The sequence below is a fragment of the Akebia trifoliata genome, chromosome 8 (assembly GCF_017979445.1).
Source record: "Akebia trifoliata isolate Shusen 1 chromosome 8, ASM1797944v1, whole genome shotgun sequence".
Taxonomy (NCBI): Eukaryota; Viridiplantae; Streptophyta; class Magnoliopsida; order Ranunculales; family Lardizabalaceae; genus Akebia; species Akebia trifoliata.
The window spans coordinates 40012970-40040746 of record NC_141382.1 but is presented as its reverse complement, the minus strand read 5'-3'; the positions used below and the strand labels follow the sequence as shown (position 1 = coordinate 40040746).

The window sequence follows — 27777 nt, the reverse complement described above, 5'->3', positions numbered from 1 at the left end:
TAAAGTGGAATAATTGCAGTTAACATCAAATAAATAAAAAAATTTGAACACATAAACACAAATGAGTCATAATCATCTATGCCCAAATGTTTGGTTTGATAATTTGAATTATATTTCGCAGTTCAACTCAATCTTGAGCTATTTCTTCAAGCGTGCCACATGCCTCCAATATATTTTCCTTCCTTGCTACATCCATCCACCTCAATTTCAGTTTTCCTCTGAATTTTTTGAAGCCCTCAACTTGCACAAAAATGTCCCTCATGCGTGCCATATATTTTCTGTTTTAGGGTGTAGTGCATGCTCAACACATGCCAATCAACTTCCCTATATTTTCTGTTTTACTGGAGCAATTTCTAGATACCCACAAATTTGTCATTTTAGTTGTCTTCTCAGAATCATATCACTCATTTGGGAGCAGTTGCTACACTCATTCCACAACACATTGTTTCTTGACTGCCCCCTACTCAGCTTGATAAAGCATAGCTAGTATTTTAATTTGCAACCCAAATTTGGCCAAGGCTTTGATGATGATGGGTATAAATTGATAACATTACATTCAAGTACTCCTTATATCAACACAATGGAAACACATAACAAAAGAAAGAAAATATGGAATAAATAAATAATATGGCAAAGTGATGACATGTCAATAGCAACATGAAGATCATTTACTTTAGTCTAACCTTGTCCAAGCTTCAATATCGCTGCAGTTATGAATATACTTAACACTTTCTTGAAAACATCACCCTCAAAGATGCCGCTAGGTTGCCCCGATCCATTCCAAGCAATTATAATCATTGCCTAAATACGGAGAAATTACAGTCAATATTGAAACTCAAGATTTTAGACAAAACAAGAGGTACATAGAAATAAAGCTGAAGATAGCATAAGGAATGACCTGTAAACATAAGATGAAAAAGCTCCACATTCTATCAAAGCTTCTAAAAACATGCCAGAATGAGCGTATCTCAACGAAGTTGATCTTGCCCACCCATTGGTGCTTTGAAATTGGTTTGCTCTCCTAAATATCATGAAATCACCAGTTAGAAAATGCCATAAATCAACCTTTTGTCTTTTATTCCAACAACTTGAAAATAAACCAGCTTTACTATCTCTAGCAAAAACAATGTTTGAGTAATTTGCAAAATGGTATTGCAAGCTACACCTGCTTTATAAATAAAATAATCATCATTTCAAGGAATGGACCAATCGGAACATTTCACTTTTCCCTAAAAGCACTCATTCGAAGTAAGATCTTGCATTTCAATTCAAGATACGTAACCTGAAGATAGAATACTTCAAGTAGTGTGGAAATACTGCAGTTTTCATGGAAATACTAGAAATATTGTGGAATACACATTGAAACTTGACGTAATGATAAAAATAAGTAGCACATGTGTGTAAGAGGAAAATAAATACCCAATGGCAGTCTAACAGTCTAATTGTTTGGCCGAATGAACAACTATGAGATAAGGCTTTAATGGTGATGATAATGATGGAATGTATGATACAGAAGATATTAATTATCATAACGAAGAAAGATTTTTGATAGTACGAATGTAAGATGATCATCGATCAATACAAGGAAAATGGCCTAAATCGCATCTCACCCCATTTTTGTCATTTCGAAACTGTTCGGGAGGATCGCTAAAGAAATCTGCATCAGCCCGCATTGGCCATCCTAGCCGAAAACAATCAACCGACCTACACTTTTACACAACTAAATTGGTTTACAATCAATAAATGGAATATAGTCAACGAAGACAAAACAAAGAAGACAACAATACCAAAAATATTCGTTTAAATCATCATAGTTTCTCCATTGGGAATGCTTGGATTTTCCTCTTTCACTCCTTTCAGCTTCCTGTGAAGGAAGCAGAATGAAGTTCACATAAGAATGAGAATGGAAAAATTATAGTAAAGAAATATAAAATCGCAGGGTAACAAAAGTGATATAATAAGAGAAAAATATGCTACACCTTGGCTATTGTGTTATAAATTGGAGTAACAACTTTTTTTAAGAAAGCCTCATCCTCTCCTCCATAGGCTGGCTTCACATTTTCACCAGTCATTGGACTTACATTCCCAGCTAGCATACCATAGAGCTCAAACGCCATCTACACATGTTGAATTAAAACAAAATTCAATAAACATGAGGATTACAAAGCATAAAAGGTCCAATACACTAGAAGTCTCATCACAAGGAATGATATACTATAGGTGATGAAAGATAAATGCATAAAAAATGTCTAATTTCATGAAACTATATAAATTTTGATGGATATTTGTTAGAATTGTTAGAATACAAGGGATGGGAATAAATGACATTAAAGTAGCTAGATCTCACTAACAAAACTTTCAACTGTAACTAAAGCACAAATAAAGGCCAATGCTATCAGCCTAAGAGAGCAACTAAGGCCAATTAGTGTCGGTCGATGCTATTCTTCCAGTGTAAGAGTATCTCACTTGATCTATGTCCATTGTCTTCTTTAGGATTTCGAAAACTGTCAAATTAAGCACAATTTTACCCAAGTATTAGAACTTGATACAATTCCAAATAATGCCAAATAATTGGAAAACTAGAGAGGAGATATGTCACTGGGGAAAAAAATCAAATAATAATCTATTGAATCCCAATATTGGTCGCATTCAACACCTCCAATTCTCCTCAACTGTCTCAATGTTGCACCTATACCACACCTAAAATACCTATAGCTTCCTATAAGAAATTCATAAATAAACCACCAGGAGTACAAGGGTAACAGTGTCCTTGGTATTAACTCCTTACAACAAGGTGGACCACAAATTTGCTTAGCAAAAATCTGTGGATCACAAATTTTTTAAAAGGAAGAATTTTCAGTACCATAAGCAGAAAGATTGGGGCAAATGAGGATTTTCAAGGGAAACAGGGTATTTAGACGTACATGATGATAGATATAGCAAAGGCACTCGGGCATGAATCTTAAGTTTGCAGCTTCACCCCAAATGAGAAGATATAGACCCATGTAAAGTAGTTTGCGCTGCTGCACTTCCTGCTGTATGTTTGGCAACCTGCAGTACCAAAGGTAGAGTAAAACAAGATGCTAAAGGCAAGACCACAGTATAAACAAGTATATCCATACCAATGGAAAATTTTGTTCAGGGCTGTCTTACCAAAGACTACTCTTGCGATCCAAGTATTTGCACCATTTCTTGTAATTCTTAAACAATTTCTTCATGACTTCAGTAAGTGCTCGCTCATCCAGCTAAAACGGAAAATTAAATGAGTGTTGTAGAGGAAAATTGTGTTACCAGATGAAGAAAAGATAAGAAAGAATATATATTGTTAAAAGAAGAAAACCTTGGGCTGTTGGTCGGGCTTTGGAAATTGACGTATGTGGACATTTGCAAGAAGCAAAATCAAGTGTTCCCTTTGATTAGCAACATTATCCTTCTGCACATTAATAAAGGAAAAACTATATATGAGCATCAATACAATATAAAAAAACAGAGGACCCACGGATTTCTATTAGAACCTTATCAATTGAAATGAAATCTAACTCAAATAATTTCAACTGACTGTCCAAAACAACATGATCCTATGACTTTTGGAGCAGGTATATAAAGGCTCCAAAAAAAGAAACTACAATTCCAACTTTCCTAGGTATTTCATTAAATTACATTCAAGGGAATTTAGGAATAATCCCCAATACGAAATAAAATAAAATAATGTTGTTAGAGATAGTTTGGAATGTACAAGAAAACAGATGACAACTTTAGTACAAAGGAGCACTTTGGTGTAAGTTTTCGGATCTAAAAAGGAGGGAAGAGAGAAAAATGGTATCAAAGTAGTAAGAAAAATATATGAAGGGCGTGCCTTGATTGAAGATATTTCTCAACTTATAGCAGAATGGAGAAAAATATTATGTTTGCCAATCCAATATTTGGTATAAGGTGTAGATGATGATGACAATGATGAAGGTGATCACATTATTTCATATTTTTCTCTACTCTTTAAGGGAAATTGTTTTTTTTCCCCTTTAAATCTTATGACCTAAATTTGGAACCTAAAAATTTTTAAGCCAGATCTATTTTGACATTGATTGAACTTTTATCATGTTTCAAGGAACGCGATCTAGTAAGAACCAGGTGGATTGATGGAGAAAGAGGAGCGTAAATGATATAACCAAATCAATTTTCAGGTCATTTATATAATATCATTCTTTTATAAATCGGAATGTGTATCTCATGCCTCGAAAACTTACACAAAATCATGGGGATTAGTGTTAGATTTATATTATTATTATTATTATTAATTTATTTATTTTTATTTTTTGTTTTGGGGGGTGGGAGGGGTGACAGTAAACACTAGTTATTCACCTGGAATCCAAACATAGTCTGAAGCCAGTCAAGAATGTCTTCGTCTACTTTCTTCTTGTACCCTGTGGGCCACGGAAGGCCCCTGGTGTTACGAAGTGCAAGTACACCAGCCTGGATCTGGAAATGTGAAATAAATAACCAAGAAACATGAGGAGACAAACAAAACTAAAGCAGATGTAAGACAAATGAAACAGTTGGGACATAGACCTCAGGATACTGCATAATAGCTTGATTTGAACTATCAGGATCAAGAGGAAGAATATTGTATGGAACATATATCTCAGTCTTTTCTGCAACTTTGTTATGAGTTTCCAAAATCTGCATAATAGGGCAATCATCATTTTATAAAAATAAAAAATAAAAAAGACAAACTCATTCAGTCCAAAAATTTTAACAATTTAAAATCACAAACAAGAAATTGTTGCTTCACCTCATGATCAACTTCAATAGCCTGTGTCAGGTTGACAGCCTTTAAAACCTCAAAAAGGACATTGGCAGTTTGATAGGCTTTTGTAAGTTGCGCGCTGAATGGACAGACAGAAATAGCTATCACATCCAACATTGCATACTGGAGACAAAAAAATTTCAAGCAACAAAATTTACACTAATTTTTCTCAGGAAATCTCACCGATCTGCTTTATCGGCAGCATTCTGCAATGCTTGGATGTATTTTTTGTAGTAATTTTGATAGAAACCCTGCATTTCACGTGCGTCACTCTTTTTTACTCTTCCCATTAAGGTTGGATCATTCTCCTGAGAATCAGTAAAGGAGAATTTAGTGAAGTCACATTCATGTGTCTTGAAAAGGCAATTACATCACTTAATCTACCTACATGCAACAGAAGTTAATCATTCAATCAAACAAGTAATTGACATGAAGCAGGCAAAGAAATAATTTTAATCAACAAATATTAGAATGTAGTAGTAATTAGAGAGCTTCTATTGCCACAACAACTTTTACTAACGTGTGATGCAACGGGATAGCTGCTACTTAACCTCAACCAACTAAGGAATAATAATTTCCTCAGTGACAAAAGGTTATGGTGTTGTGCTCACTTGAACATAAAGCATCAATCTGTAGTCTAAAATCTATGCATCACGGTACAAATGTTGACCACCAAAAGGTAACACGTTCATCTGCTGGTGCACAGCATTTGATTTGTTCATTACTTCTAGGAAAGTGCTTTACACACCTTCCAGCATTCATAATGCTCAATGACTGAGGCACAAACCATAGTTAAATTCAGATGAATCAGATGATTGTCTCGTAAGTTGCAGTTTATAATTATATAACCCATAGCGTAGGGATTGTGCATCAAGCAGTTTTCTTCAGCTAAGGCCATATATGTCACAGTTCTCTCATAGGGATCCTCGGGCATTTTCTTTTTTAAGAGAGAAAATTTATTAATAGAAAAGAGGAATGCGGCCAAGGCCACCCAACAAAGCAGCAAAAAGAAAAAACTACTAAAAAACCTAGCAGCATACAAAACACTTAAGTATTAGGGCTGCAACTCGGGCGGTCGAAATCCGAACTTGATGGGTTCAACCCGACCTTGGGTTGGGTTTGGGCACAATTAGGTAGATTCGAGCAAAAAAAATTTGACAAAATTAAATCGGGTTGGGTTCGGGCATAGACATTGGATTGCCCAAACCTGAACTTAATATAGTAACAATTTAAATATCGTTGTTTCTTTCTCAGTCATAATTCACATACCATACTTTAGTTAATCATCATCATCTTCTTTAGGAAAAATAATTATGAGTTTTATATCTTTATACATAACACTAATCTTTTTATAAGTCATTATTATTACTAAATTATCTAGAATTAATGAGGAATGAGCCAACCCGACCAAACCAACCCAAATAGGGTTGGGCTTGGGTTTTGCATTTTATGCCTGAGGTTGGTGATCGGTACCCAAAAACATGCTTTTCTGTCACCTAATGAATGTGAAAGTGATAGGATTTCCGGTTAATAACCTGAGAATTACCAAAATGGACGTACAAACATCATCACATTTATTTTTCCCGAAAACATTGTTAAAATATAAATTTTAAGAAGTAATAAATAATGTTTGTTATTTTCCACAGAACCGTAATTGGAACGAGAATGAATGGTATGAAAAGTTAGGTCAAATAAATCAAAAAATGTAAAAAACATCACTTTTCTGGAGAGCAATATTGATAATATGAGCTTCTGTGCAACGTTCGTAAAATGAGTATAACTTTCTACTCCGATGTCAAAATTGAGCAAACTCGGATTCGTTCGAAACATAACGAAAAAAATATACAAGTTTGATGCAAAAATTGAGATAAAACAATGTGACCAAATATGAGATGATTAAGTCGTGACATAGGTTGATTGAATCAAGTAAACACGGTTTGTGTAACCCAAATTAAAGCCTTGGGTTATTGTATTAATGTTATAAACCTTTGGGTCTTTATAAATCATGTAACCTCAAACCTAAGTCCATTATTAAGCACAATATTAAGTCAAAATCAAAGAGACTACTGACCAAGACTTACCTAATTCTCAAGAAGCTATTTATCAAGACTTACCTAAATTCTCCTATCACCATTCCATTTACCTTGCCACCTCAACTCACACCTCCTTATTGCTCACCATTTCACCTCTTCAAATCCTATAAATAATCCCCAAGTCTAGGCCAAAAGATGACACCTTAATCAAACCATCTTTCCCTTCCTTCTTTAAGTTTCATTTCACTTGCCCTCAATGTTCGCCATCTCGCACCTCATTCTCACCCATTGTCCCCACCATTTCAACCTCTTCAAATCCTATAAATAACCCCCAAGTCTAAGCCTAAATATGACACTTTAACATCTTTAACTGATCTTCATACTTTTATTACAACTCCATGATAACCTTATTTGTTCTTACAACATACTTGAAGTTAAAACTAAAAATGAAACTTAAAGAAGAGGAAAAATAAAGTTTGGCAAAATTGAGGTGCTGAAGTGTCATCTTTTGACTTAGACTTGGGGTTATTTATAGGATTTAAAGAGGTGAAATGGTGAGGGACAACGGGGTGAGAACAGGGTGTAAGGTGAACATTAAGGGCAAGTGAGTTGAGGTGGTAAGATAAATGGAATGATGATGAGAGAATTTCGATAAGTATTAATAAATGGTCTCCTAAGAATTAGGCAAATCTTGGTCAATAATCTCTTTGATTTTAACTTAACATTGAACTTAATAATGAACTTGGGCTTGCGGTTACATGAGTTATAAGGACTCAAAGGCCTTTTACAATATTAATACAATAGTCCAAAGCTTTAACTTGAGTTACACAAGCCTTATTTATTCAAATCCAATCCAGCCATGCCACGACTCAATTATCACTTATTTGGTTGCATTTTCTGATCTTAGTTTCTTTATCAAATTTGTAGATTTTTTCGTTATGTTTCAAACAAATCCGAATTTACTCAATTTCGACATTGGAGTAGAAAGTTATGTTCATTTTACAAACGTTGTGCAGAAACCCATATCATCAATATTGCACTCGGAAAAAATGATGATTTTAGCATTTTCTAATTTCTTTGATGTAACTTTTCATACTATATTCCTTCTCATTTTAATTATGGTTCTGTGGAAAATAATAAACATCATTTATTACTTCTTAAAATTTACATTTTAGCAATATTTTCGGAAAATATAAAAGTGATGATGTTTGTACGTCCATTTTGGTAATTCTTTGGTTATTAACCGAAAATCCTATTACCTTCACATTTATTAGATACTAGAAAAGCATGTTTCTAAATACCAATCAGTTGGGTTGGGCACGGGTAGGTGTTTGTCAAGTGTGGCTTGGACACGATTTGATCCCCAACCTGTCTCAACCCGCTCGAGTTGCAACCCTATCAAGCATCACCGAGAAGGTCTCATATATATATAAACTCGAAAAGATTGGATGATTTTCTACAATAAAAGATTAACCCAATTATGAATATAAGAACCTCATGCAAGGAGTGCTCCTTCCCTAACCCTATTGTTCTACCCCATCACTAGCATTCTTCAGATTATTCAAGCCGACATATAGGCTAGGTGTGAGGGGATCAAGTAAATAATGATTTTGAGAGATCATTTTTCAACATTGGGGCCGTCATCCAATTTTAAAGATATTTGACCAACAGGTTGACAAATGGGAGTGTCCAAAAGAAAATTATATCAAACTGAACACTGATAGATCCTTATTGAATGAAGGTGGGGGCCTCAGGTTTATAGAAAATGATTATCAAGGGAGATTTCAGTTTGTAGGTAGCAATAGTTCCTCTTTCACTGATATCCCATCAATTGAATTGCAGGCGATGTTAGAGGTATTAAAATTGCCTCTTATCATAAGGGTTCCTCTAGACTGGAGGTGAGTTAAGCTTCTCGATATGTTATCCATTGTCTTAATAGTAAGATTGAGACATTGTGGAAGCACCTTCTCCTCTTAATATCCATTAAAGAAAATTTTCGAAGATTCATGAGCATTAGATTTTGTTGGTGACTGTTAGTGGGATAAGGTTTATTCCCTTGTCACATCCTTCCTTTCCCCTTTTATAATAATCTCCATCAATCCAAAGAAGCCAACTGGGAATCCAAAGATCCAGCCTTCGCCTCCACACCAACACCATCTGTCTAAAAGTACAACTGGCATTGCAGCATTGGTCCCACTCGCTCTCATTTGAATCATCTCGATTATCTCCACATGTCGCCTTTTCATAAGTCTACCCCTTAACTGTCTCTGCATGACCGTACATACAGTTGTCCTCGCATGCTCCCTCTTAACGGTCAGGAAGCTTCCTCAAACAGCCCTCATGCGATTGGCCTTTCGGTTTGTTACGTTGTTGGGCAAATGTTGCTTAATTGCCACCTGTATTGGCCACATCGTATCCCCTCCAATATGTCCATTATGTTGCGACAACATACACTATTACGGTACCACGCGGTATTGACTAGGATCACCAATTACACCATCGTTATGACCCTAATACAGATTTTTATTTGCTTGGAGAGAATTGAATAGAACTGCAGACTGGTTGTCCAAGAAAGGGGTCTCAAATCAAAACTTGTCCATTCTTGTAGACTTAGTTAACATCCCCTTGAGTTATCTTTAATTTTGTAAGAGGATTTAACTTGAATTTTTTTTTAAGGCTCTAGCCTCCAATAGCCCTTGCTTATCGATATATATATATAAATTAGAACTAGGATTAGATGTGCTCCGATACTATGTGAAGAATATAGTTCAAAGGTTAGAGAAGAGAAGAGCATAGATGAGAGAGAGAGAGAGAGAGAGAACTTAGGTTTGGCCTCCTCTATGGCTGTATATATCACATTAATAGAGCATAAACATAAGTTCTAGGCCCAAGACACTACATATGAACATAAAAATAAGAACCCCAACAATAACCAATCAAGAAGACCATTTAGTAGTTACCACGTACAATGGAGGCAATCACACTGACATGAAATAAATAAAAGAATACAATGAATTTCTTTAATTTATGTAGTGATAGAAAATGACAAAAATGATCCCCCTTTTTTCCATTAAATCAACTAAAGATGAAACCGTATAAAGATATTGTTTGGCAAAACATTAAAAGTAACTCAATAACATTACATGATATGCAAGCAAACATCTAAATGATGAAAATTAGATGCAGTCATATCTAGTAATACATAGAAGGAAACATAATGTTTACCCTTTCTAGACGTTGCAAAAGTGCAGTCTTAAATTGACGAACACCTCGTCCACTAGATGTAGGGTCTAACCTGTGAGCTTTCTCAAATGCGTAGAACCGACCTATTTCCAACACCAGCATTCATAAGCATAACAATAAATAATCTATCACAAAAATATATATAACAATAAATTATGTATATTATTTTTATAGGTATACTATACATAAAATAAAAACCCATCATAATCGGCCCATATCATTTTTATTATTTAAAACTTCATCTCAACCATAGTTAAAACTTTTGGCAAGACGTGTAAGGTTGGAAGTCTTGCAGACATAATTTCATGCCAGCACAATTCTTTTTGGCTGAGAGAGGAACGAAGAATTGACCATTTCGGAATGTTTAGGTTGATACTATTTCGATTTTTCTCTTGATCAAAACATTGCATCAAAAAAAAATCTGAAACCTAGAATACACCTAGTTGCACCTAGCTGTTTATACATGCATAAAGAAATATAACTGTTTAACCCATAAATAAAAAAAACATATAGACCCGTTTTATAGTAAAATCTCAATTTGTTCCATGTTTACGTTACCCCCAATGTTAGTAATCGTCATATTTTTCTTGGTAGGAAACTGTTCGTGTAATAGGTTATAACTTATATTGACATGTGTCGGATTCCTGCACTGCATAAACGCTAGTGTGACACTTCCATTTTTTTTCTTTCCATATTGCAAGAGATTGATTAGCATTTATCACAGGCTGCAAACCCTATCCTTTACAATTGAGGATTTACTTACAGAGATATAACAATATATTATGTATATTCACTATTATGGGTATAGAATAGATACCATAAGATATCCTATCATCTAAATTCATCAATAACACTATTACTATACAAAACTTTAGACCAAATGTGGTTTAAACTTTTGGAAAGAGGTAAAGGTTGGAAGTGTTGCAAGGTTAGAGTAAACCGCAGTGTTTATTCATGCGCGACGAAATCAAATTGTTTAATATAAACTCTCAATTTTTATTTTTATGTTTACATGCCCACATGTTAGTTAATAGCATAGTATTAAACTTCGACAAAGTCCAATATATATACCAAAATATTTCTATTTCCAAAAGACCCAACACAAAATTTAACCAACAGATACCTTTTATATATATTTTGGTCAAAACCCTTATCCATTTTGTGAAATGTTTCATGAACTGAGAATTATGACCAAAACAACCAAATTTTATGTATAAATTGGCAGGATTTCAGTGGAAATATTTTGATCGGGGATAAACTTCAGCTGAAATATTATTTCCTGAAAAAATATTCTAAAAATATTGATAAATTTCATAAAAATAACAAAACTTATAAATTATTTATACATTGGAGTACACATAATATTCAATTATTAGTATAAGAGTCAAGTGTGTTAGAATTAGTTAGGTATCTATATCATCTCATTTTGAAAAGTTCTAAGCATATTATTAATACATTCATATAAGCACGTGAATATAATCATTTCATGTTATAATTAGTTGAATATATTAGTGTTCATTCATACAATAAAAATATAATAATGCACGAATATAATACTTGATAATCTGTTTATTATGCAAGTCTTTTACACATTAAGAAACATGTAGTTAGTGTGAAATTAGCATTCTCATTTCCATACATACTAGTTTTCTACTCGCGAACTCCCAAATTGCATTTACTAGTAGTGGAAATGTGGAATGTTATTAATTTTCATTTCCACACTTCTTATGGCTGTTTATTCTTTTTATGGCTTATAACTTCGCTTTAATGCCCAATTTATCATTTTCTAAAAGCATTGCCCTAACACTTCATGATGGACACTTGTCCTAGAAATGGTGTTTCGGTAATTTACCAATATGCGTCTTTCCTTGCCGATTACCAAAATACCCTTATAGCAAACAGGTGTCGAGTCTATGAATCATTGGTGCTTTTTGTATTATCCTTCTATGAATATAAATAAAGGAATTTTTCCTATTTTTGAGATTTTAATAAACATGCATTGGTCCAACCGAATTGCATAGAGGGTCTGACCATGGTTGGACCAATTTGACAAATATTCAATCTGATCTGTGGGTTTTGTATATTTACACTCTTAATTCCAAACATGAAATTATAAGATAATCTTTGCTATTATATAACTTAATAAAGTCTTGCATCGAACAATCTGAGTGTTTGATTTTAACTTCATATATAGTCGTACTTTTTAATAGTCTTAGTGTGTAATTTAGTGAGATTATATTGCCATACCAACTTTTTTCTAAGAACACCCCACATCATGGGGTGCTCTTAGTAAAAGTTAGTGTGTAAATGGGTTGGAAGCTCGCTTAATTAAAGCGAACTAGAGAGAATAACTTACAGAGATAAGCAACTCTAGGGTTGCTGGATTCGACTTCATTGGCAACACGAAGGATCGGAGCAATCTCAACAAGCGAAGATGGTACAACCTCACTATCGAAGATCGAAGATTCTCCGAGATTTCCAGCAGTTTGAGTCCGCATGATCCGCCTCTGAGGCGGCGGATCAGTACCTCTTCTACTAGCAGACATCTTGAAACCCTAACAAAGAACACCCCAAAGAAGCCTTTTTCCTTGTTTGAACCTAACCACACATTTTGAGCTTAGAAATGAAGTAGATTACAGATGAAATAGAGTTCAAATCGCCATTAGAAAGAAGAGAGTTCTTAGATCTGTTGCAGATAAGAGTACCAGAGAACACGAAAACCCTTAAGACGAAGTAAAAGCAGAGAGAGAGAGTGTGTGTCTGCTTTAAGCAACCTTTAGTAGAAAGGAATAAAAGCTAATGAAGCAGATTACAGATGGAATAGAGTTCAAATCGCCATTAGAAAGAAGAGAGTTCTTAGATCTGTTGCAGATAAGAGTACCAGTGAACACGAAAACCCTTAAGACGAAGTATAAACAGAGAGAGAGAGAGTGTCTGCTTTAAGCAACCTTTTGTACAAAGGAATAAAAGCCAATGAAAAGAAGACTTGTGGGCAGGAAAAATAAAGAAGTAAAATCTAGTTTTTTGCTGATAAAAGTTTGTCCAGTTTGCAAGATTTAAGTTAATATTACTGAAATACCCCTACTGTTTGAGTCTGAAATTAAGATAATGATGGAAGGAGTCCATTGCTCTGCACTACATAACATTGAGCTTTGTATTTAAAATAAATAATAATTTAAGCTCATAGTTAACAATTCAGTGTACGGTAAAAAATCGTTACAAAATTGATTGGAGTACGACTGTAAATATATATTTAGCAATTCATTTAAATATTTGATCAAAACATCGAAAAACGAACAAATGTGCGATACGAGAATGTTTCGGGTTCTATTCAAGTTCAATACTCTAAAAAACTTTCAAAATTTTGTTTTATATATATATATATATATATATATTAATTTTTTCATAATACTCATATCTACATATTTAAAGAACTTCACAATCTTTTTAAGATATTATTTTTATATTTCATTTTACAGAATTACTATTAAACATAGAACTTATCTTTTTGAAAATTAAGAATATTTGATACTTCTATACATATTTATCAAATATTTAAGCCTTAAATCAAATCATGAAAACTCAAATACTTCTACACATATTTATTAAATATTTTAATTCTTCTTTTAGAATAACATAGAACAAATTTTAAATGAAGAACGTAGTAATTTTTGTATGATTAATATTACAGTTCACATAAATCTTTATAATACAAAGCACATACTCTCTTACTTAATTGTGTTGCCAATATTCCTGTTTAAAAAAATTGGGAGACCAAGAGAGAAGAGATATAAAATGAGTGAAGATAATATAAAATAAGTGAAAAACTAATTTGTTAGTCGATGATCTTGCGATTTGATAATGAACAATGGTGTGTGATTGTTTAATGGCAAAACCTTTAAGTTGAAAAAGAAAATAATGAAAATATTATCATGCGAAATTAGGATATAATTATTTTATATAAAAATAAAAGTTAATTTGTTTTCTCACCACTTTTTGTAAAAAGTATTTTTTTTTTAATTCGTGAAAAAAATCATAAATAATTCAAATAAGATAAAATAATAATAATAAAAAAGTCACAATTATTTATAGGGAGTCAAAATGGACGAAAGTTTTAATCGTTACTAGTATCATTAATAAAATTTGGGTATAATTCGCAAATTATTCTGAAATCACCTCGACCCTTTTTCATTAAATAGTGAAAAGGACTCTGATTGGTAAATGGGGGATTTTCTGAGAAATAGGAGTCGTCACTTAGTTTAGGTCTAAGAACTAAAAATAACTCTAGATGGATATGGATTGGTCAACGGATCAGAGAAATGGGTAAAAGGTCAAATTACGAGTTTTGGAAGGTATTGGGTATCGAACCCGTCTAATCAAAATGATCGGTCTCTACTACGATCCAAGACTAACCTATAATCAATGGGAAAGACTATGGTCAAGGCTCATCATCATCAATTTATATCGGGTCTACTAAATGAATCTTACGGCTAAATTTTTTCCAATCATTACATGATTTTTCGAATCTTGCAAAAAAGGGAAAACCTTGAAAAATCCCAAATCACATCATGTATTCTAGAGTTCATATGGAAATATTCTCCAATTAAAAATCCACACAAGCGAATATTTTCCAAATCAAATAAAATAGGAATTTATGAAAATTTTCCAAATTAAAAAATTATGAATGTGAAATTTCTAAATTGATAATTTATGAAGTTTCTAAATTAGGAATGTGAAAATTTTCAAATTAGAAATTTGCAAATATGATGAATTCCCAAATTAGAAATTAAAAAAAATGAAAATTTCAAAATAGAAACTTATGAACACGAATTTCCCAAGTTAGTAAAATTCCCAAATCAGGAGAATATGAGCCATAAAAATTACCAAATTGGTAACATACGAACACAACAACTTTAAAAATTGATAGCATATGAATATATGTAAAATTTATAAATTAAGAGGATTTCACATACGTCCAATTTTTGAATTAATAAAATAAGGATAAGCGCAAAATTTTAAATGTCCAAAATAGTCATCATCTGAAGCGTGCATGTTTACCAAATTATCTATTGATTAATTGCAAGCATAAAAACTTATCAAATTTTCAATTTTCTATCCAAGTGATAATTTTTATTAACCCAATAAGCATATCACATGCCGGAAATTTCTAAATTAGAGAAAACAAAATACTCGAACACAAATTAACTCTCAATTTGATAGTTAAATCACGAACACCTTCCAATCTAACAACCAATCTTTGAATCATCAAACAATACATCACGTGCTAGGATTAATTGAATTGAATTCTTATTTATTCCTAAACATGGATAATTGCTAAATTAATTCAAGTTATTCTAGTAAAAGAAATTCATGTAACTTTGATTTCACCAGCTTAAACATGGTGATCATAAATTTCACACAAATAATACAACCCCTAATCCTATGAGTATTAAAAATAAGAACGAAAGGGATGAGAACCACAAGTCACAAGATGAGTAACATCCAAGAACAATATAAAGCATCAATGGATAGAGCAGTCCTAAAATAAATTTTTTTTTAAAATCATGAAGAGAAAAATAACAAAATATAAAATAAAATAAAACAAACAGTATTAAAATCAGACTTACCTCTACAATAGAATGGGGGTTAGCATGTGTTCCTTCAAGCTTGATTCATCAAAAGCTTATGAGAGCAACGGGTATAGGTGGCTATGGAGAATGAAGATAGAAGTAAGTATTGGTGGGCATTGAACAAGACAGAGAAGATGTGCTATGGTGCGAGGATGCATTTGGGGAATTAAAAAGAGAGGGGGAGATGGGGTGACGATTGTTATGGGGTTTGAATTGAGATAGTGTGAAAATGAGTGAAAGGTAAAGGGAATGTACTGAGTTGTGTTTGATGAAGGATGTAGGTTGATGAAGGTGATAGAGTTGCAAGGTCTTCTTTTTCTTTTCAATCTTTTTTTTTTCTTTTGTTTGTTCTTTTGTGTTGTTGAAACAGAGTTTAAGAGAGAGTTTGATCTCCCTAGGCTACTACAAACATGATTGAGAGAAAGGCCTTGCTACTATAAAAAGTTAGAGAGGATTATGCCCAGCCCGTAGAGAGAAGTGGAAGAGGAGTTCATAATTTCACGTTTGGAGATAGTTTTGTGCAGGGGGAGGGACGTTGGAGATGGGCTGTGAGGGAGATGCAAGCAGAGAGAGAGGGCGCGTTTGAGATGGGCTGTGCAGCAGAATTTTTTTTTTTTTTTGGAGAGAGCCTGTAAAAGAAGACGTGGAGACGTGAACTGTGAAAGTTGGCGAGGGTTGTGAGAGAGATGGCGTGGACTATAGTGAGCTACAAGAGATATGAGACATAAACTGCGAGGACTGTGAAAGAAATGAGGGCAGAGAGATAATATTACACTAGTTAATCAGAGAAGAAAGGGCTGTGTTACAGTGGAGTGTGTGAAAAAGAAAATGGTAGGGAGAGTGAGAGAGATGAGTGCTGTCAAACGTGATTGGAAGTGATTTTTGCAAGTCTAATGGAAAAGAAGACTGGGTTTGTAATGACTAGGGGTGCACATGGTTCGGATTGATTCGGATTTAGGCAAAATTGGAACCGAACCAAACATAATCGGTTCTACAAATTTGGAACCGAACCAATCCAAACCAACCTTGGTTCGGATTGGTTCAGATCGGTTCTCGGTTCTCATACTTTCAAAATAGAAAAACTAGTATTTTTTCTTTCAAAAGAGGAACCCTTTGGATCAGATCATAAATAATGCCTATTTTAAAAATGAAAATGATTTTATGATTAAATTCTGACTGAAATTAGTAAAAATTGAAAATTAGATGAAGCTCGATGAGACTAAAAAAATTACAATTTTAAAATTGGTATTTTGGATGGATTAGTGAGGAAACTAATCCATAAATGGTAGATCAACGTATCCAAGCCTAGGTTCGTATAGTATATTTCATCTAACAAATACGGCATAAAGATTCTCGTAAAAAAAATAAGGAATCAAACTCTTTGAAAAATTTTCCATAAATGGTTGATTCATTTGAGAGTTGAGAGAGAGATTTGTGTACATTTTTATGAGTTTTTGTTAGAGAAAAAAATAGATGAGATAAAGTTGAAAACTTTAGTGAGTTACCTCTATATATAATATATATATATGATAATAGATACTTCGGATTAGTTCAGTTCTCAGATTGGTTCGGTTCTATTATACCCCTAATCCGGAACCAAACCAAATTAATTGGATTTTTTAATATACAATCCGTACCCGAACCAAACTATGCTCAATCCGAACCAATCTAATCTAAAAGGTTTCGGATTGGTTCGGTTCTCGGATTTACCCAATCCAATGTGCACCCCTAGTAGTGACGTGAATGAAAATAATGAAGCAGCAAGGGAGTTGGAGATGGGGGTGAGTGCAGGGATCAGAGCCCAAATCCTTTAAAGCATACCTTGTAGAAGAAGACGTGGAAAGAGAGAAGGACTATTGCTGAATTTTCCGTTGAAGAAGAAGACATCAAGAGAGAAGAAGAAGAGCTTAGCAAAAGGGTCCCCTTTATCTTTTCGTCCAACCTTTATAGAAACTCGATTTCTATTTAAAAGATTTTATTTTATTTTTCTTGCTTACACGTTTTTTACTTTCTTTTTAGAGAATGGGAGTAGCGTTATGTTATTCATTTTGTTTATGGTCATTCATCGATTGGGCTATTGAATCTCAATTTTAATTCGATTGACCTTTTTTATTCTTTGATGTAATCAATGTGAATCAATTTTAAGACATCAACAGAAACACAAGTTCTTACATATTGGATTAATACTCAAAGACTTGTGAGTATTGTCTATTATCTTTCTCATTTTTAGTCCCTTCTTCCCCCCCTACTCACTACGACTCGACATAGAAATTTACGTACGTTTAGGATCGCTACACCTTATACTTGATTTAGCAAACACATACCCTTAAGTTCGCTACACAGTTCGATAACTTAGAGACCTCGCTACGTTAAGAAAATATGACCTCAAGACTTAGAAATAATCACGTAAGGACTTAAAGAAACCTTGTGCTAAAATTCACAAAAATCTATAAAAATCATAAAAATAACGAAAATACCCCTCATAAATTTCGAACCTCAAAAAAAATCTCAAAAATACCTTCATTACACTTAGAATATGATTTCTAATTTAACGGGATCCAAATCAACGAAAATATAGAAATTTAGAAAAAATCATAAAAATGCCCTTCAATGTTCAATTCTAACCTATAGATTTTAATCCTTAGGAGGAAAACATGATAAATCAAAAAATAAAAAAAATTAAAATCAAATCGAAATTAAATTGAAAATCTAATCTAATGAAAATCAAATTTAAATTAAAAATCAAATTCAAATTCAAATTAAAAATTAATCAATCCGTTCAAATTCAAGTTAAAAATCAAATTCAAATTAAAAATCAAACAATTCAAATTAAAATTAAAATCAAATTAAAAATCAAATTAAAAGTTAACCAATAAAATCAATTAAAATGCAAAATCAAATTAAAATAAAATCGATCAATCGAATAAAAAGGTCTTGGTCTGTTTTCTCTTATATAAGATAAATGTATGCTGTATAATTTTTGATAATACATCTTTAATATTTCTAATCTTTCTTTCTTATTGAAGTTATAACGAGGCATTGAAAACAAGATAAAACTAATAATATAAGCAGAAGATAGATTACTTAAACAGTCTTGCTTTACAAAATAAGGAAAGCTTGGAAAATTATACTTCAAATTTAAAAGTTGAAAAGATTACCTAAATAGTTTCCTTTTCTGGATCTTTGATAGAAGATGATTGGCTAGAAGATTGGGTAGATGGTTAGGAATTCAAGGGCTTAGAAGGGAATTCAAGGATTTAGAAGGTTGAATGTTTTTTTCCGGATGCTTGCAAATGAAGTCACTTATTCCTTTTATAGACTACGGACTTGAACAAATTCTTTGGAGTCCGAACAGGGTTTTTGATAATGGGTTATACTTTTTAGAGGATAAGGATCTTGAAAGACAATGATAGGGTTAAAAGCCTCGGTACTATTATGTCTAAGAGACAAAAGACACCTCAATTTTACAGATTCCTTATTAGGACTAGTAGAATCCAGCCTTTGTGATGGGCCAATATACTTTGATAGCTTTCCAAATTTTACAGTAGCTCTATCAGATCCAGGAATTTTGAAAGTCTTAAGTCTTAATATTCAAACCTCAGGATATAGTATGATTCCAGGATCCCAACCCTTAGCATTAGTATTTAGAATAGTATACAAGACAATGACTACAACAATAAATCCAGGAGCATTATCAAAACCATCCTTAGAAGGAGAAACTCTTTTATTACAAAGTAACATATACAAATCAAATAAACTAGTTCCAAAAAGAATTTCTTGGAATGATGTCCAATTACCATTAACATGGAACCTTACAGGAGAAGGCCAATCACAAATCCCAGAAAATAAGGAACTAGAATCAATAATCCAATATCCTGATGGGAATATAGAAATAAACTTTCCTTCATTCAAAAGATCAGTCATACTTACAGATGAAACAAACTCTGTAACAACAATACCATTAACAGAAAACCTAGTCCCCGGAAGAACATCAATAAGCAGAGCCTCTACAAGTAGAGATCTAAAACTCAAAGGAATTAAAGATGAGACAATCCCTGCTCTATATTACCATGACCCCAGAAAGCCAAATATACAATCTCCTAATTCTTCTCCAACCCAATCACAAATGCAAGATGACTTACCACAAATTCATGTAATAGAAAAAATAGAATTTAAGCCAAATATTCCCCAAATAAAATAAAATTAGAATATCTCCTTTCAAAAGAAAAAGAAGAATTTGAAGAAAGATCAGAAAACTTTCAAGAACAAGTTTGGAAATATTATTATGATCACTTAAATAAAACAAAGAAACAAATTCCTTTCTTCACATGGTATAATAAATACTTCAAAAAACCAGTACAAAAGGAAATTGATGTAATAAAGTCAAACCATGGGATGTTCCTAGAATCGGACAAATACAATCTGTCCATCCTCCTCCCATAAACGAAATAGTAATTCCAGTAGATAAAGATACAGTAATAGGATCACCTTATAAAGCAATAAAATTTAAAGATATAGACCAACTAGCCCCTACAGGAAAAGACATAGACAATATAATGAAACAAAATAATTATACAAACAGATATCTTACTTCAATTGGAGAACAATTGACAAGAATAGAAGAAAACTGTACAAAATCCACACATGAAAACATACCCAAAGACAAAACTCATACAACTGATCCAAACAAGAATAAAACCCCACTCTTCACTCCTTATGAAATACCAGAAAAATTACGAATGACAATTCCAGATAAACAAGAAATGTTACAGGAAATAAGTGAAAAATTAACCAAATTAAGTTTAGGAAAAGGTAAAGAAATCATAGTAGTAGACAAAATAGAAAAATCAGATAGTGAGACAAGTTCTACAGACAATCAGAAAGACTATACAGAAAATGACATAGATCAAATAACAAGCCAATTCAACAATGAGGTAAGCATGGCATCTACCATACACAGAGCAAGAATTAGACCAAGTATACCCAACTATTATAGTAGACCCACACCATTGGATATAGGATATGAAGAAAAAAGCATGATGCCCCAATCAGTTTATGATGGAAAATCCTTATATGAATGGAACATAGATGGGTTAACAGAATACAATATTATATCACTACTACAAGAAATGACCATGGTTTGCACAGCTGCACAACCATATGCCTCAGACCATCAAATAGCCCAAAGGATAGTTTCAGGATTCACAAGTCAATTAAAAGGATGGTGGGATCATTATGTTACAGAAGACCAGAGAAACTTTATTCTTACCAAAAACAAGACAACAGAAGCAGGAGTATTAATAAAAGATGAACAAGGAAGAGACATAGGAGACCCTGTCAACACCCTCATACTAGCCATAACAAGACATTTTATAGGAGATCCAGATCCATATAGAGATAGAGCCTCAGAATTATTAACAAATTTAAGATTCCCAAAATTACATGACTTTAGATGGTATAAAGATGTTTTCCTTACCAAAGTAATGCAAAGAACAGATTGTGGACATAGTTTTTGGAAAGAAAAATTCCTTTCAGGATTACCTACCCTATTCGCAGAAAAGGTTAGGACAAGAATCAAAACCCAACACAATGGAACAATTCCCTATGATGATCTTACTTACGGTCATTTAATAGGATTTATACACTCAGAAGGCCTCAAACTCTGCAATGACCTCCGACTTTAACATAAATTAAAACAAGATAGGTACTCTACATGAAAAGAATTAGGACAATTCTGTGAACAATGTGGATTACCTCCACCTTTTAAATCCTCCCCTTCTAAACTCTCCAAACGTTCAAAAAAATTTCGCCCCCGATATAGTGGTAAGAACAAGAATAACAGTGAAGACAAAGTAATCAAACCTAAAAAAGTCTTTAAGCAACAAAAGAAGCCTTTTGAACGTTTAAAACAAACAAAACAAAAGAGTAAAACACCTACATGCTTCAAGTGTGGAAAAATAGGACATTATAAAAATCAGTGTAAAGTAAAAGAAAAGATAAATGAATTAGAAATAGACAAAAATCTAAAGGAACAATTAGCAAATTTAATGATAAATTCTGACTACACTAGCAGCAGCCAAGAAGATGATATGATAGAAGAAATACAAAGCTCCAGTGAACTAGAAGAAATAAAAGATTCATTTCAATTTTGTAACACAACATGTAGATGCAAGTCAATAAATACTTTAACCAGGGAACAAAGAGTCTTATTTGACTATATAGATAAGATAGAAAATCCAGAATTACAAAAAAGATATTTATTACAATTAAGATAAACAATAAAAAAGGAGGATACAAGATCTCAGAACTTTCAAGGTTATAACTTACAAGAGATATTCAAAAGGATCAAGGAATCAGAAAAAGAAGTAACAATCCAAGACTTACAAAGAGAAGTAAATCAGATAAAAGAAGAAATTAAAAGATTACACCTAATCAATAAAGGACAACAAGAACAGATAGATCTATTAAACTTTAATAAATTAAAACAGAAGGAAGTAGTAGAAGAAGAACAAACAGAGAAAAATTTTATCCAAATAATCAACAAAATTCAATACCAAAAATGGTTTGTTAATATAGAACTAGTAATAAATAGAGAGTTTACGATAACAATTGTTGTTTTAATAGATTCAGGAGCAGATTTGAATTGCATACAGGAAGGAATAATACCAACAAAATATTTTGAGAAAACTACAGAAGGAGTATCTACCGCAGATGGTTCAAGTCTAAAAATAAAATACAAACTTAACAATGTTCATGTCTGCAATCAAGGAATTTGTATAAACACTCATTTCATCTTAGTAAAAAATCTGACTAAATTTGTAATCCTAGGTACACCCTTTTTAGCATTAATCCAGCCTTTTACAGTAGACTCAAAAGGAATAAAATGTAAATTATTAGATCAAGAAATACATTTTGAATTTATGGAAGAACCTCAGGATAGAGAACTAAAATATAGTAAAAGAGAAAGTTATTACAAAAACAATTAACTTAATAAAAAAAAAAAGAAAAACAAGTAAAGTTTTTAAAACAAGAAATAAACTTCTTAAAAATTCAAGAACAATTAGGTAATCTTGAATTAAAATTAAGGATCAGAAGTTTCAAAGAAAATCTTGAAAAATGAAAAAGAAGTGTGCTCAAACCTACCCAATGCCTTCTGGCACAGAAAGCAACATGAGGTCAGCTTACCATATGAACCAGATTTCATAGAAAGAGAAATCAAAACAAAAGCAAGGCCTATTCAGATGAAAAGGAAGATTTAGAATATTGCAAGAAGGAAATACAAGATTTACTAGACAAAAAACTAATAAGACCAAGTAATTCCCCTGGAGTTGTCCTGCCTTTTACGTTAGAAAACATTCAGAGATAGAGAGAGGAGCACCCAGATTAGTAATAAATTATAAACTTTTAAACAAAGCCCTTAGATGGATAAGGTATCCAATTCCTAATAAAAAGGATTTATTAAACAGATTATCTGAAGCTACTATTTTTTCAAAATTCGACATGAAATCAGGGTTTTGACAGATCAAAATAGCAGATCAAGATAGATATAAAACAGCCTTCACAGTACCATTTGGACATTATGAATGGAATGTAATGCCATTTGGATTAAAAAATGCACCCAGTGAATTTCAAAGAATTATGAATGACATCTTTAACCAATTTTCAAAATTTATCATAGTATATATAGATGATGTCCTCATATATTCAAAATCAATAGAACAACATTGGAAACATTTAGACACTTTTGTCAATACTATAAAATTAAATGAACTAGTTATATCAGTCCCAAAAATAGTCTTGTTTCAAACCCAGATCAAGTTCTTAGGACACAATATCAAAGATGGAACAATAATTCCCATAGAAAGGTCATAACAATTTGCAAATAAGTTTCCTGATGAAATAAAAGACAAAAAAACAACTCCAAAGATTCTTAGGAATCCTAAATTATATAAGAGATTTCTACCCCAATCTTCATATTATAGCAAAACCTTTGTTTCAGAGACTAAGAAAGAAAGCTCCAGAATGGACCAAAGAACACACAGAAGTTGTTAAACAATTAAAACTAAGATTACAAGAATTACCTTGTTTAAATATTCCAGATCCCCAATTACTAAAAATAGTAGAAACCGATGCAAGTGATATAGGATACGGAGGAATATTAAAACAAGAGACAAACAAAAACAAAGAACAATTAGTAAGGTACACTTCAGGAATCTGGAATCCTACACAGCAAAAATATTCCACAGTCAAAAAAGAAATTTTGTCCATTGTTTTATGTATTTCCAAATTTCAAGATGATTTACTCAATGAAGAATTTGTTTTAAGAATAGATTGCAAATCAGCAAAATTTATTTTAGAAAAAGATGTCAAAAATATTACTTCAAAACATATTTTTGCCAGGTGGCAAGCTATATTATCTATATTTGATTTCAAAATAGAATATATAAAAGGAGAAACTAATTCTATACTAGATTTTCTTACCAGAGAAATTTTACAATGAAAACAAGATGAGTGAAAACCCCATGAAACCTAAATCCAAGAGTTCTTATGCAATGGCTACTGCCACACCAGCCAAAATAACTCCAGTAAACCCTCTCCAATTTGGCTCTCCAAGTAACCTGTCCAACAAGTTCCAAGTCCTAGGTACTACAAGTCCAATAAAACCCTATTCAGGGTCCATAGCATCTTCAAGTCAAGATCCAGAGCCAACATTCCCTTTCTCATTAAGGCCTCAATACATTTACAAGCCTAATCTAAGTCCAATAATGACAATAGAACCAGAATTAGAAAAGTCATGTCCAAAAACAATCGCCCAGTCAATCTTTGTCAAGCCAAACCATTTTATCTCCTCTGTTCATACCAAGACTCAAAAATTTTATGAATTCATCCTAGTAGACTCAGATTTTGCTCTTATTACCCATACTCCAGACAAAACCGATCCCAATAGAATTTCCCACTCTAAATGTCAAATTCTGAAGATCCTTTCCCTCACAACCTGGGGACAAAACCCAAATACCATGAAGAAGTTGTTATAAATATTTTTAATTGGGACTTTTGGTATATTCCAATTATGTAAACTTGTTTCAATATCTATAATAGAGTTTTCTTCCATATTTAAGACATCTGCTCAATTTCATCCATTACCAGCATTTTCCAGAAAATTCAAAGTTAAGTGGTGGGTCAACCTGCAATTCGACAAAGCTACTAAGGCAGGAGTGACAGCATGGCTGCACAGTCATCCTTAACAGAACTTTCAAGGTTATGACTTTATATCATATTGTTTGTTCATAAGTTTTTATTACCTGTAAACATATCGGTTCGACTTCAAACTTATCTCTAATAAGAATCGAAGAAAACCAGTTGAAGAAACTAAAACCCATTAGAGGTTAAAAAAGAGACGGTTGCTTCAAGACGATTCAACCATTTGAGGTGACTTACAACCAGCGATCGAAGAGAAGAAAATGAGAGCTTAACAAATGATTCTACTTAAACCAAACCAAACCAAATTACCCACACAACCAACACAGCTACACCTCCAACTCCACCAGTTCTATTAAATATAAAATATTAAATATTAAATATTTGACGGTGAGATAAACCCAAATTTATATTTTTTTTATGTATTTTATTTTTTTATTTTTATTTTCTTCCTTCTCTCTGTAGCACTAGTAGTTGTTGGGGTAAATGGAGGTAAGAGCCAAAAGTCCATCCTTTGAAGGAGTTTGGTATGGTTAAGTCGGTTTAAAGGGTAGATCCACCTGTGATTTAAGGCATGCCACGCGGCAACAAAAAGAAAATCTCCAATTATTATACACGTGGCATTCACCAGATGTGCAGTTGGATCAACTCGGTCCAGCGTAATTTAATGAAAAATCAATGACTTCTGTTTTTTTTCTTTTTTTTCTTAGAATTGTGATAATAAGACTACCCCACGTGACACACTCAATCAACTCTCTTGGCATGACAAGTTTGGGAACTGTCGATATGTACATCTCGAGATACAAAAATTTACTTCTCCATGGAAATGTGTATCTGAAGGGAATCATGTATCCTAAGACGTAAAGATCTACGGTTCTCGAATTTGTCATGTAAAGAGAGTCGATTGAGTATGTCACATGGGGTAGTCAGATTACATGACTCTTTTTCTTATTATGGATATCCCCACGCTTGGGATGAGACTAATCCCAAGGTCACACACTCCGTCCCCTTGGATCTTATGTGCAATTGGTTGAGTTGAGGAGGGCCTACCGAATCCTATAGAATGGCCTTAAAGAATTCATTGTTTCGTGGGATTTCAAACACTTCACCTACCCTTCCTAGGAGTTTATCAAGGCTTGGCTTGCCACTAGACTAACCTCAGTTAGTTAAGAATTAATGACTTGGTCATTCAAATTAATTGCATGGATTAATAATAGGAGGAAATTTATTAGTAAGGCATAAGTTATTTAATTTTGGAATGAGTCTATTTTGAGTGACAATCATGTGTTGGATCATTATAGTATAAAAGGATCTATGGTTGTTAATAAAGGTGGTCCAGAGCACCAGTATGGAAAATATTTACAGTATTTTAAAAAAACCCACTGTAAAATTGTTGATATTAGGTTTACCTCCTTGCAAAATGCAAGAGTAGGATTACAATCATTGACCCTAAGTCAACGTTGCATTTTCTTGATGATTTAATAATGAAATTTTGATTTTGATTTTTTTTTTCTTTCAAAATACTCTTTAAATACTTAAAGGACTAAATCATAATTTTATAAGGATAAAAATTTCTCTGTTAAATCATGAAAAAAAAAGAAGCAAAGTTGACTTACACTCAAAGGGGTAAACCTAATCTTACATTTTATAAGGGGGTAAACCTAATATCACAAATTTTTCACATGGGGTATTTCTAAAATACCCAAATACTTATTAGGGGTGGGTTTGATTAGACTAGTCTGGTCTGGTCGGGGTGAGATTTTAATAAACGATTGTTGGTGAAGAATAAATATATATGATAGATGGTGGGGGTGGACTTTGCTATATATGTTGGTCTCATTGCAGTCTTGAATCATTCTTATTGTCTCATCTTGATTTGGCTATAATTGTAGGTAGTCATGTTAATTTCATCCTTATTAAAGGTGTAATGTTTGTTTAGGGGAAAATATTTTCTTATGTGAGGTGAATATTAAGATTAACATGGTTAATGTGCTTCTCAATGACAGGTGGAATAATGTTTGATTAAACAAAAATTAATAAAAATTGAAAAATAACTTGGGGGTGTTTTAGACATTTTGAAGAATATTGCAGATACTCTTTACGTTCTCAAACTAATGGCCCATTTATAGGTCCGAGATTTGCATTTATGAATTGAAAGATTCGAATGATCAACTTTGCAATCAGTTGTTAGAATTAATGTGTTCAAATTGTTCATTTGAAGAGAAATTGAAATACTTCTTATTGGATGATCACGATATGTTCAAAAAAATCAAAATTCTTGATCAATGGGGGAATAATATCATCATTTTCGTTCAATAAGATACCAAAGTGTATGATTGACTCATTTCATACTAGAAAGAATTGCATAAAATCCTTTGATAACACTGATTCCTCTTTGAACTCAATCTTCCTTGACAAACGAATAGAAAATGGTATAAATGCCATCGTCTTCAACATAGAGTTGAAAACCTTTTTGTTTCCCTCAAAACCAATCAACTTCATCCTTAAGGCTGTATTTGGATTGAGAGAAATGGAGAGAAGAGAAAATAAATGAGTTTCTCTTTATTTCTCCCGTTTGGATTGGTAAGTGGGGAAGAGAGAAGAGAAAAAAAATTGGAGAGAAGAAGAGAGAAAAAAATGGGTTTTCTTTCTCTCCAAAAGTTGAGAGAAGAAGAGAGAAATGGAGATAAACCCTTTTAAAATATTTTATAATGCCAACTCAACCCCTAAAGGTATTTTAAAATTTCAAAATTATCCCAAGTTTTGTCTTGTCAATCCAAACATGGTAGGGGAGAAATTGAGTTTCTCTTCCCTTCCCTTCCCTTCCCTTCTCTTCTCTCAATCCAATCATACCTAAGAGTCTATCTAC

At 32.8% G+C, this 27777-nt stretch overlaps 1 protein-coding gene across 1 annotated transcript in view; it reads right to left on the bottom strand.

The window, feature by feature from the left end:
- The window catches only part of LOC147396803 (callose synthase 3-like), a 45621-nt gene extending 32587 nt beyond the window's left edge, over window positions 1–13034 (bottom strand). Inside the window, exons 1-14 of the mRNA XM_086451994.1 lie at window positions 12437–13034; window positions 10063–10163; window positions 4988–5112; window positions 4790–4883; window positions 4567–4677; window positions 4360–4476; window positions 3341–3433; window positions 3154–3245; window positions 2925–3051; window positions 1980–2117; window positions 1788–1864; window positions 1611–1704; window positions 899–1021; window positions 684–801 (exon numbers count right to left, since the gene is read on the bottom strand). Coding sequence (XP_086308120.1) covers window positions 684–801; window positions 899–1021; window positions 1611–1704; window positions 1788–1864; window positions 1980–2117; window positions 2925–3051; window positions 3154–3245; window positions 3341–3433; window positions 4360–4476; window positions 4567–4677; window positions 4790–4883; window positions 4988–5112; window positions 10063–10163; window positions 12437–12626 — 1600 coding nt within the window. The 5' untranslated portion in view covers window positions 12627–13034. The remainder of the gene's footprint in view (window positions 1–683; window positions 802–898; window positions 1022–1610; window positions 1705–1787; window positions 1865–1979; window positions 2118–2924; window positions 3052–3153; window positions 3246–3340; window positions 3434–4359; window positions 4477–4566; window positions 4678–4789; window positions 4884–4987; window positions 5113–10062; window positions 10164–12436) is intronic.
- Between the last annotated feature and the right edge of the window lie 14743 nt (window positions 13035–27777).